Genomic DNA, 12,615 nt, shown 5'->3' with positions numbered 1-12,615 from the left:
AGCATTTATCACCATGTAATAGGCTATCTACTTACTTATTGTCTGTCTCCCTCACTACAAATAAAAGCTCCATTAAGTCTCCGTCTATTTTATTTATTGATGTATCCTCAGTGCCTAAAACAAGAGTATGTCAAATAATAGGCACTCAATAACTCAGTGTTGTATGAATAAATCTATCTGTAAAAAGAGAGTTAATAATAGGATCTACCTCCCAGGGAAATACGACAACAGTTATGAAAATTAAATGAGAGAATAAATGTAAAGACATTGCATTTCAATACTCTAGGCATATACCGAGTAAGTATTCATCTAGGATGCTTCTTTGTTGGCTGAGTCCTGGGAGAAGGGTGTGTGGCAGGCCAGGTCTCACTAACACAGGCCTCCATAAAAACTGTTTCAGTACTGACTGAGTGGTTAAGTTAAATATTAAAAGCTAAAATAAAGCCGGTGCCCTTATACAAAGGCTGGAATTTAACAAAAGCCCACCAAGAGTTTTGCCTAGGCCTTTCCTTGGCCTTAAAGCATGACAAAATAATGAAAGAATTCCTCACAGGACCCATCTAGGATTAAACAAGTTTTATCCGGGGTCTGAAGTAACTCCCCAAACCTCCGTGATTTAGCAGGAGACAAGATAAGGGTAATCACCTCAGCACCTATTGCCACTTAGATTAAGTAAATTTACTGAGGCTTCAAAGGAAGGTCTTCAGGACGCAGACCTTAGTTATAGACTAAGTTCATCATTTATGTCTTTAGATGAATGCACACTTACACATAGACATATAGCTTAGAAGGTATATAAGCACTGGAAAGCTTTGTAATTTTGAGTTGGTTTGGTGATAATTTCCAGGCCTTCTCCCTGTAACCGGTTGCAGAAATAAAAACTCGCTTCTTCTCCAGTTCATCTGCATCTCCTTACTGGACCACAAGAAATAGCAGCCCAAACCTCAGTTTGGCCCAGGAACAGGTGGTGGAGGGCTCTCAAGGTTTTTTTTTTTTTGAGACGGAGTCTCGCTCTGTTGCCCAGGCTGGAGTGCAGTGGCCTGATCTGGACTCACTGCAAGCTCCGCCTCCCCGGTCCACGCCATTCTCCTCGACTCAGCCTCCGGAGTAGTTGGGACTACAGGCGCCCGCCACCACGCCCGGCTAATTTTTTGTATTTTTAGCAGAGATGGGGTTGCACCGTGTTAGCCAGGATGGTCTGGATCTTCTGACCTTGTGATCCGCCCGCCTGGGCCTTCCAAAGTGCTGGTATTACAGGCGTGAGCCACCGCGCCCGGCTCTCTCGAACTTTTTTGGCAGATTTTTGCTGTTCATCAGCCCCACTTCCCCAGCTTTCCCCTGGGTCTCTCTCCGCCAGGAGTTTCTGGTTCCTCTGCAATTAATCACAGCCAAATCTAGCTGGTTCTTCAAGACAAAGAATAAATAGGATAAACAGGAGCAGCCGAACCCTAACTTTGAGAGCTTTCTCCCCTCCTTTCCTCACTTCCCAGTCAGTGACTCAGAGGATTTTAACAGCAACAGCTGCCTCCTCTTTGCCAGCTTGATCCCACCTGCAAAGTGAAGAAACAGCGTTTAAAGAAGTGGCAATCGGCAAGGACGGATGCTTCCCTTTCCGCGCAGGCGCGTTCAGTCGCAGCACCGCGACTATCGCGATAAACAAGCGAGATCGATGCTGGCCCTTTAATAGCCCCTTCCCGGGGTCCTGCCCCGCGCGTGCGCACTGTGGTTCTGCGCTTGTCATCATGGCGACGCGGGGCCATGTGCAGGACCCTAACGACAGGCGCCTCCGGCCCATTTACGGTGAGTGTCTCGGGCCAGCCAGCTCACCAGCCCGACGCGCCGAGGGCTGCCGAGGCTGGGGCGAAAGCCCGGGATGGGTGCTGAGGGCCGGCGCGCGGGCCAGGCAGGCGCAGGGGGCGGGCCGCGCGGGCCACTAGGCCGCAGCCGCGGGCCTCGCGTAGGCGCCGGCCCAGCCTTTCTCAGCCCTGAGGTGGTAGCGGCGCGGTCTGGGCAGCAGCTGGTCGGCAGAGCTGCCTGCCTGGCAGGCCCCGTGGGACGCGTGGTTCTGCAAACACCTGCGCTACCCGCAGGCTGCGTTGTTACCGCCGCTCCTAGGGAGACCGGAGATCTCCCCGAAGGTGGAAGCCGGCTCCGGCACTAGTGTGGGACGCCCTGCCTGAGGGAAGATTCCCTACCAGATATATACATATATATATATTTTTATATATATATATATATATATTTTTTTTTTTTTTTTTGCGGGAATTGGGCCTGGAGGGTTGTCTGACTAGGTGGGCTTCGGTGCACAGGAGAAACCGAGGTCTAGAGTGGGGAAGGGGCTGACGCAAGGTCACCCATATCGAGTCGGGAGCAGGCCCGAGATTCCAGGCTCCCAATCCAGAGCTGTTTGGTGGAGAAGCAGCTGCTCTGGTCACACGTGGGAGGCGGGGGGAGGGGGTCTTGGGCCCAAAATAGCGGTGAAGAGGTTGTGATAGCTCGTGTCAGAGGGGCATGCAGAGCTACTGGAGGGCTTCTCCTTTCTGCAGCTTCTCTGTGGTTTTCTCTGCAGCTTTCCTTCCCTATGCTAAGCAGATCCCTCTCCACCACTCTTACCTCAACCCGCAGGCTTGAAGACCTTGATGTCATCCAGTTACCCTGGTAGTGAAAAATCACAGATTTGAGTTTGGGAGAAACCCTTTTCCAATAACCGAGATGTTGTGTAATTGGATTGGTCCTTTTTGCATTTCCTTTCCTGTTAGATGGTTTTATGGTCTTGGTCTATCTCACTTAATGGTGAGGAAGCCTCAAGGTCAGTGGTTTTTACAAAAGTAGACATCGTGTTTATAGACGTTGTGTGGATGTTATTAAATTGGAGGCTTCTTCCCATGGCGGGAATGGTTTTGGGAGTAGGGAGCAGTGGTTAACTTTGTTTCTGGCCACAGTTACTTCTGCTTTTATTTCATAATTTGTGTGATTTTTTTACTCTCACATCTCATTTGATTTTAGCAGCAATCCTATAGCTAAAGTTTATAGACAACTCATTATGACAGTCACTGGCCTTGGGCTTTTATATGGGTTATCTAATATAATCTTCACCCATTCTCAAGAGATGGGTACTGTTTTTCCATGGCCCTGAACCCTTTAACAACAACAACAGCAGCAACAAAACCAGATGAGGAAACTGAGGCTTTATTGATATTGTGTAATTTGTCTAAGGCCACTCAGCTAGTATTTCTTGGAGCTAGAAGTTGAACCCCTGTGGACTGTTTCAGGCTCACCTTTTTTTCTTTTGAGATGAGTCTCACTCTGTCGCCCAGGTTGGAGTACAGTGACACAATCTCAGCTCACTGCACCCTCTGGCTCCCGGGTTCAAGCAATTCTCCTGCCTCAGCCTCTTGAGTAGCTGAGATTACAGGTGCATGCCACCAGGCCCAGCGAACTTTCATGTTTTTAGTAGAGACAGGATTTTACTATGTTGGCCAGGCTGGACTCAAACTCTTGACCTCAAGTAATCTGTCCTACTCAGCCTCCCAAAGTGCTGGGATTATAGGTGTGAGCCACCATGCCTGGCTCCAGGCTCACCTTTTTTTTTCTTTTTTGGAGACAGTCTCGTTTTGTCGTCCAGACTAGAGTGCAGTTGCACAATCATAGCGCACTGCAACCAACCTCCGCCTCCTGGGTTCAAGTGATTCTCCTGCCTCAGCCTCCTGAGTAGCTGGGATTACAGGTGCCCACTACCATGCTGGCTAATTTTTGTATATATTGTAGAGAATGGGTTTTGCCATGTTGCCCAGTCTAGTCTAAAACTCCTGAGCTCAAGCAGTCTTCCTGCCTTGGCCTCCCAGAGTGCTGGGATTACAGGCATGAGCCACTGTGCCTGGTCCAGGCTCACCTTCTTAACCACCGTGCTAGAAACCACATCACTTTGAGCTGAAGACATTAATTTGCCTGAGGTCACGCAGATGATAAGTGGCAGAGAAAGGACTCTGATTTCCTGTTTCCCCGGGAGTGCATATTCTCATGCCCTTGCCCTCCAGTGTATATTTTCAGAGCGCAGAGGTATGTATACAAGGTGGGTGATGGAAGGTAAGAACTGAATCCAGGGTTCATAGTTTGTGACTCATTACAGCTTTGTGCAGAGCTGCCTGCAGACTTTTTTTTTTTTTTTTTAACTAAAAAGACTCAGTACTTTCAAGAATAATTTGATTTTTAAAATTGTTCTTGAGGACCAAAGAGAATTTCTTTGGTCCCATAGTTATTTAGAATTAATAGTGTTTTCACTGTCCAGTGGGAAGCATGATGTCCATTTCATATCACTAAACATCAGGATATATTAACAAGTTATATTCTCAAAACTGAAGTCAGAGTTATGTAGCTTTTGTTATGTGTACATGGGAAGAGGATTAGAAGAGGCTTTCTTCAGGAATTCTAAGGCGATTAGTATAAACTGGCAGGTCTAGGAAAAGAACAGTACAGACTGTCTGTGAATTCAGCACTTTAGCACATTTGACTTTTGAACTCCACACTTTTGTTGTTTAAATACATTAGTACCCCCGAACAACTATGGTTCCTTGAATTCAGACATTCTCACAAATGAACGAACTCATCTATGGTGGTACTTGCCCACCAGCCAAAAATTCAACAACTATCAGCATTAATGAGTGTTTCCTGGTGGGCTAACAGCCCTATTAGGTAGGTAAGATTATTGTGATCAAACTGAAGCCTAGAGATTAACTTGCTCAAGGTTGTAGCTACCAAGTTGTAGAGCTGGGATTCGAACATAGGCATTCTCACTGAGAGCTCAGCTCTTCACGAAGTTCAGATTCAGTAGCACCACTGTCTTTGTACAACAGTATTTGTACTGCCAAGATTTCAGGATTTGTTTTACAATTGTGTTGGAAACCTTGCTTGGGGCCTCAGCTCTTGCTGGAATTCATTGAGGGCTACGTGGACAGGGCTATGAGGTGATAAATTATGGTGGGTTTAAATTTTACTGGTGGTGTCTGGGGTTGGAATAGCTTTTCTGTGTACATAGATTTGAAACATCTTCACAGTGCATCTCACATTACTAATAAGTTTGGGTATTGCATTTTTCGTTTTTGAAAACCTCCACCCATGACCTTACTAGAACCCATACTTGATTATTTGGTCTCCTTTTGCTAAAATTATTCTCTTTTGCTATGTAGTTCTCAGCAGATTTTGTACTCTTGTGTGACTTGGTAAGCCCCAGTGCCTTCTTTCATTATTCTTTTTTTGAGACAGGATCTGGCACTGTCACACAGGCTGGAGTGTCTTGGCTCACTGTAACCTCCACTTCCCAGGCTCAAGTCATCCATCCACCTCAGCCTCCTGAGTACTGGGATTACAGGCGGGTACCACCATGCCTGGCTAATTTTTGTATTTTTTGTAGAGACAGTATTTCACATGTTGTTCAGGCTGGTCTCGAACTCCTGAGCTCAAGCAGTCTGCCTCCCTTGGCCTCCCAAAGTGCTGGGGTTACAGGCGTGAGTCACCACGTCCTGCCCATTATTTATGTATTTATTTATTTGAGAAGGAGTCTTGCTCTGTCACCCAGGCTAGAGTGCAGTGGCGCAATCTTGGATCACTGCAACCCCCGTCTCCTGGGTTCAAGCAATTCTCTGCCTCAACCCCCTGAGTAGCTGGGATTACAGGTGCCCACCACCATGCCTGGCTAATTTTTGTAGTTTTTTTTTTTTTTTTTTGAGATGGAGTCTCACTCTGTCCCCCAGGCTGGAGTGCAGTGGTGCGATCTCCGCTCACTGCAAGCTCCATCTCCCAGGTTCACACCATTTTTCTGCCTCAGCCTCCCGAGTAGCTGGGAATACAGGTGCCCGCCACCACGCCTGGCTAATTTTTTGTATTTTTAGTAGAGATGAGGTTTCACCACGTTGGCCAGGCTGGTCTTGAACTCCTGACCTTGTGATCCACCTGCCTCAGCCTCCCAAAGTGCTGGGATTACAGGCGTGAGCCACTGCGCCTGGCCCCATTATTCTTAATTTTAAAATGTTTTCAGTGGTTATGGATTAGGGAAGGGAAGGGATGGAGGGAGATAATAAATATTTGACTCTGTTTTGTTATGCAGCCTCCTCTACACCATACTTTTATTTATTTATTTATTTTTCTTTTTTTTATTTTAGTTTCACTGTCATATTTTTAAGTAATTGAAAGTGGAATTGATGGTCAGGTATGGCACTTAATAAATTTGTATAGAATATGGGAATTTCTAGGTCAGCAAATTGCATAATAGAAATAGAGAAAGTTCAAAGTAGAAAAAATGTTTGCGCAGTCTTTAGAATATACACACATACACAGGCATGAGATCCCTTATTTTAATATCTCGTACTGACCTACAGTCTTGGACTAGCCTGAATCAGGTGTAAGATATTTTCCAGTGTGTCTCCCCAGTGGCAATGACTTCTTTGCTGAGTTAGAACATTTCTCTTGGGTGCCTGGCTCAGTTAATTATTCTACTACAGTTCATAGTTTAGGAGTTCCTGACCCCGAGATGGTGGACTGATACTGGTCTGTGGCCTATTAGGAACTGGGACGCACAGCAGGAGGTGAGCAGCAGGGTGTTGTAGGGGAGAGCATTACTGCCTGAGCTCTGCCTCCTGTCAGATCAGCTCTTAGGAGTAGGAGCACAAACCCTATTGTGAACTGTGCATATAAGGGATCCAGGTTGGCGCTCCTTGTGAGAATCTAATGCCTTATATCTGAGGTGGAATAGTTTTATCCCGAAACCATCCCTCCCTGCCATCTGTGGAAAAATTGCCTTTCATTAAATCGGTCCCTGGTGCAAGAGGTTGGGAACCACTGCTCTAGTTCATAAATGAAAACTTGTAAGTCCTCAATCAAAAGTGATATTATTCTGACCTCCCCTTGGACAGTGTGGTAGCTTTGCGAATCTGGTCCTATTTTGCCTCAGAAGTGACAGAGTACCTTGGTGAGTGAAGACTATCTTGCCTTTCTGTAGAAAAGTCACTTGGCACAACCTATTTTTTTCCGTTCTGAAAATATGACCATTTAAAAAGCCCTGACTTACTAGAACTTGTCTCAATGAATCTAAAACTTCCATTGCCATTGGATGGCTGAGACCACCTCTGAGACTCACCTTGCTCATAACCAAAACAGTCCCTGTTGGTCCTTTGCCCTGGACCTCTGACATTCTGGACTATTTTTGTGTTCAGTTTTGGCCAAGTGTAACAAGCATACAAGGCTGGGCACAGTGGTTTGACTGGGTGAGGTGGCTGATTCTTGTAATCCCAGCACTTTGGGAGGCCGAGGTGGGTGGGTTGCCTGAGGCCAGGAAGTCGAGACCAGTCTGGCCAAAATGGCAAAACCCCATCTCTACTAAAAATACAAAAATTAACCAGGCGTGGTGGCAGGCGCCTGTAACCCCAGCTACTCAGGAGGCTGAGGCAGGAGAATCACTTGAACCCGGGAGGCGGAGGCTGTAGTGAGCTGAGATTATGTTACCGTACTCCAGCCTGGGGGACAGAGTGAGACTTCATCTCAAAAAAATAAAAAATAGGGCCGAGCGCAGTGGTTCACGCCTGTAATCGTAACACTTTGGGAAGCCAAGGTGGGCGGATCATGAGGTCAAGAGTTCGAGACCAGTCTCACCGACATAGTGAAGCCCCGTCTCTACTAAAAATATACAAATAGTGAAACCCCATCTCTACTAAAAATATACAAAAAATTAGCCGGGTGTGGTAGTGTGCACCTGTAATCCCAGCTACTTGGAAGGCTGAGGCAAGAGAATTGCGTGAACCCACGAGGTGGAGGTTGCATTGAGCCAAGATTGCACTATTGCACTCCAGTCTGGGCGACAGTGTAAGACTACATCGCGGGGAGGTGGGGGACGAGAAGAGCCAGTGTGGTGATGCATGCTTGAAACCAGGAAGTCCAAGCTGCAGTGAGCTGAGATTGTGCCACTGCACTCCAGCCTGGGCTCACAGAGCAAGATGCTGTGTCAAAATACATGAACAAAAAACTCTTCTGCTGTCTTAGCTAAAGAATTAAAAACAACAAAAAACCCTGACATTTTAGACTTAAAATGAAGGTTTTAATGCACAAAAATACTCTTACATAGATTAGAGGGTAGTTGTTGAAACATAGGACAAGATGAAGAGATTAATACATTTCTTTTTTTTCTGTTTTTGGAGACAAGGTCTTGCTGTGTTGTCCAGGCTTCAGTGCAGTGATGTGAACATGGTTCACTGCAGCTTCGACCTCCTGGGCTCAAGCGATCCTCCCATCTCAGCCTCTGGAGTAGCTGGCACTACAGGCACAGGCCACCATGCCTGGCTAGTTTTTTAAATTTTTATTTATTTATTTTTTTGAGATGGAGTTTCAGTCTTGTTGCCCAGGCTGGAGCGCAATGCTGCGATCTTGGCTGGCTGCAACTTCCGCCTCCTTGGGGGGATCTCTTGAGGCCGGGAGTTTCAGACCAGCCTGGCCAACATGGTGAAACCCCGTCTCTACTAAAAATACAAAAAAATTAGCTGGGCATGGTGATGCACGCCAGTAATCCTAGCTACTCGGGAGGCTGAGGCAGGAGAATAGCTTGAACCCAGGAGGTGGAGGATGCGATGAGCTGGAATTGCACCACTGCACTGCAGCCTGGGCGACAAAGCTAGACTCTGTCTCAAAAAAAAAAAAAAAAAGTTTAAAGGATTTGGAAAAAATCTAATTTAATAGCTGGTAGCCATCACTAATCATTGGTTCTTTGAACTTCCTTTGGTTCTTTGATCACTTTGTATTATCTTTTTTTTTTTGAGATGGATTTTTTTGAGATGCAGTCTCCCTCTGTCGCCTGGGCTGGAGTGCAATGGCGTGATCTCCGCTCACTGCAGCCTCCGTCTCCCAGGTTCAAGTGATTCTCCTGCCTTAACCTCCCAAGTAGTTGGGATTACAGGTGCCTGCCACCATACCCGGCTAATTTTTGTATTGTTAGTGGAGACAGAATTTCATCAAGTTGGTCAGGCTGGTCTTGAACTCATGACCTCAAGCAATCCACCTTCCTTGACCTCCCAAACTGCTGGGATTATAGGCATGAGCCACTGCATCTGCCCTGTATTATCTTATATATATATCATATATATCTTTCATTTTCCTAACAGACTACCCTTTTTTTGCCATACCATTTGTTCGTTTATGCATTCCTTCATTCAACATTTATTGAGGGCCTGATATGTGTTAGGCACAACATAGATGCAGGGAATGAGTATTAAACAGCACAGACATAGTTTCTGCTTTCAAGGAGCTTATCTCCTTGAAATGACAGTACACATCACCATTACAGTTGTGTTAAGGGATTTGAAGGAATAGGACAGTTTGCCATGAGAGCATACAATATGGGCATTTGGGATGTTGGGGTCAGGTCAAGAAAAGGTTTCCTGTGGAAATGATATTTTACTTTGGACATGAAAGGAGAACCAGGGTTAGGCAGAGAGATGGGGAGAGGGTGGTGAAGACCCTGAGAAAAGGAGCTTGGTCCACTTGAGGATGTAAACAAAGGCTTGTGTAGTTGGAATGAAGAGATAAGTGAGGAAGTGAGATGAGACTAGGGGTGGGCAGCGACTCAGCTTTGTAATCCATTTTAAGGATACTGAAATTTGTTTTAAAGACAGTGGAATCAATACCTGTGAAAAGAAAGAAAGACAGTGGATGACGTTGAAAGGATTTAACCAGAAGAATAGAGTGACAAGGTGTGCATGTAAAAAAGATAGCTATGAATACTGTGTGGGAAATAAACCTTTAAACTAAAAGGGAAGCAAGGCCGGGTGCGGTGGCTCACGCCTGTAATCCAAGCACTTTGGGAGGCTGAAGTGGGAGGATCACGAGGTCAGGAGATTGAGACCATCCTGGCCAACATGGTGAAACCCCATCTCTACTAAAATACAAAAAAATTAGCTGGGCGTGGTGGCGCATGCCTGTAGTCCCAGCTACTCAGGAGGCTGAGGCAGGAGAATCGCTTGATATAGGAGGTGGAGGTTGCAGTGAGCTGAGATCGCGCCACTGCACTCCAGCCTGGTGACGGAGCAAGACTCCATCATAAGTAAATAAATAAATAAATGGAAGGCAAATGTAGGATGGGTCGGTCAGTTAGGAGGCATTATTCATTTTTAGGTTCATCCTTGTCCCTTGCAGTCTTGCATGTGGTAGGTATTTAACAAAGGCTTGCTGACTGAAGGAATGTTTCTTCTGTAATTTGTATTCATGGTAAAAGCAAGGCTCCTATTCTCCAACTTTTAGGGTTTTTAAGTAAAGGATATTGTGTTTAAAGATGGAGCTCTCTTCTATTTAGTGTTTTTCTAAGTTGGGGCAATATCTTTAATAGTGTCTGAAATTCTTGTAGTAAGTGGAAACGAGCATATTATTTCAGCTGCTAAGGAGACCATTCATGACAGCTGCAAGAACATGCAGATTAAAAACTTTCCTTTTTATTTGCAAAATTGACACTTTTCCTACTGTCAGTATCCATCCCTCAGTAAGATTGGATGAACAAATCCCAGGACCTCTTCTCCAGGGCATGTGGACAGCAGGCCTGCATGTGTCCAGGCCTGCTGCTGCCTGCATCTTCAAGGACTAGTAACTTCTTTGGGAAGTGTTACCTCTGGAGTGCAGCTTGTGTATTCATTCAACAAATTTTGATAGTGTCTTGCCAATGATTTATCCCTATCCTTCCCAAATTTCTATCGTTCTTTTACTAATCTCATTATTTTAGCTGCATTATAGTATTATCTGTGCTATTACTTAATATTTTTCTCCAAGGTGACTTTTACAATTAAATTTATTTTACAATAATCTATATTATTGCTGAGTGGAAAACCTGTATCACTTGCTCTAGGAAAATAAAACTATAAAAGTAAGGTATAATGAAAACTAAACAATGTTATTAAATTAACCAGATTCTGATACTTGTAAAACTCGAGGACCTATTCCTTCCTTCTGGAAAGAAAAAAAAAGGCTGAGCGCGATGGCTCATGCCTATAATTTCAGCACTTTGGGAGGCCGAGATGGACAGATTACGAGGTCAAGAGATTGGGACCATCCTGGCCAACATGGTGAAACCCTGTCTCTAGTAAAAATACAAAAAAATTAGCTGGGTGTGGTGGTGCGTGCCTGTAGTCCCAGCTACTCAGGAGGCTGAGGCAGGAGAATCGCTTGATATAGGAGGTGGAGGTTGCAGTGAGTCGAGATCACGCCACTGCACTTCAGCCTGGCGACAGAGTGAGACCCCATCTCCAAAAAAAAAAAAAAAAAGGTATTAGCAATTATTAGAGAAATAGTAGGCTAGCACTAAACTGACACTTTCTCCTTAATGTAAAGGAAATATTAGAAAAGAGATTAGGGTCAGGTGTGGTGACTCACGCCTGTAATCCCAGCACAATCCCAGTTGAACCCAGAGGTGGAGGCTGCAGTGAGCTGAGATCGTGCCACAGCACTCAAGCCTGGGCAACAGAGTGAGACTCCGTCTCAAAAAAAAAAAAAAAAAAAAAGATTGACGTTTTCACGGTGAGTATTATCTAGGGCTGTCTGCAAGGACTAAAAGCATTTCATTTGGAATGGCACTCACCCATGCTTTGGAAAATATTGCTTTAACCAGTAAATTTTATTGTTTCCATTGCCTGATTTGTGGATGGCTGATTTTGGCTGACTCCTGTTATTAAGGGAACAGCACCATTCCTCATGGCCAAACTACAGTTCCCCTTGAGTAACTTTTTAAAAAGACTTACTAAGAAGACAGACTTAGGATATCATTTTTCTTGGCCTGTTTTCTCCAAGGACTACTTAACTTATATTACAGATTTAGTAATGTAAAATGAAAATATAGTTTCCCAAGAGACTTAGCAGCCAATTAATCACACTCTCCTAGGTGTCCAGGAAAGGGGAGCCTCATACCTGGCTGAATGCTGTAAAGTGTTTTAAACTCTTGCAGGTGAAGAAACAATCTCATTGATACCAGCGCAAGTAAAGAGGGTTACTGTAAATCTTGCCAAGGCAAGAGTGTAGTGCCCCAGGACCTGATGGAAATGAGAAAGTTGTCAGGACCTGAAGTTTCTTTCTCAGTTGCTCATCTCTGCTTTTCTCTGTGTCTGTTTTTTTTCTCTGCTTGGTTCTTTTTTTGTTGTTGTTTTTTTTTTTTTTTGAGATGGAGTCTTGCTCTGTCGCCCAGGCTGGAGTACAGTGGCGCAATCTCAGCTCACTGCAACCTCCGCCTCCTGGGTTCAAGTGATTCTCATGCCTCAACCTTCCCAGTAGCTGGGATTACAGGTGTGTACCACCACGCCCAGCTAATTTTTGTACTTTTTTTTTTGTTGTTTGAGATGGAGTCTCACTCTGTCACCCAGGCTGGAGTGCAGTGGCCGGATCTCAGCTCACTGCAAGCTCCGCCTCCCGGGTTTCCACCATTCTGCCTCAGCCTCCCGAGTAGCTGGGACTACAGGTGCCCGCCACCTTGCCTGGCTAGTTTTTTGTATTTTTTAGTAGAGACGGGGTTTCACCATGTTGGCCAGGCTGGTCTCGATCTCCTGACCTCAAAGGATCCGCCCGCCTCTGCCTCCCAAAGTGCTGGAATTACAGGCGTGA

The 12,615-nt window shown here is 45.3% G+C and overlaps 1 protein-coding gene across 1 annotated transcript in view; it reads left to right on the top strand.

Moving 5' to 3' along the window:
* Positions 1-1,717: 1,717 nt before the first annotated feature.
* Positions 1,718-12,615, top strand: part of NAA25 (N(alpha)-acetyltransferase 25, NatB auxiliary subunit) — a 90,246-nt gene continuing 79,348 nt past the window's right edge. Inside the window, exon 1 of the mRNA XM_011997899.1 lies at positions 1,718-1,800. Within this exon, the coding sequence (XP_011853289.1) occupies positions 1,759-1,800 (42 nt within the window). The 5' untranslated portion in view covers positions 1,718-1,758. The remainder of the gene's footprint in view (positions 1,801-12,615) is intronic.

Source organism: Mandrillus leucophaeus, unplaced genomic scaffold (assembly GCF_000951045.1).
Source record: "Mandrillus leucophaeus isolate KB7577 unplaced genomic scaffold, Mleu.le_1.0 Scaffold55, whole genome shotgun sequence".
NCBI classification, from domain to species: Eukaryota; Metazoa; Chordata; class Mammalia; order Primates; family Cercopithecidae; genus Mandrillus; species Mandrillus leucophaeus.
Note: the sequence above shows the minus strand (reverse complement) of the source record. Positions and strands in the feature narration are given on the sequence as shown.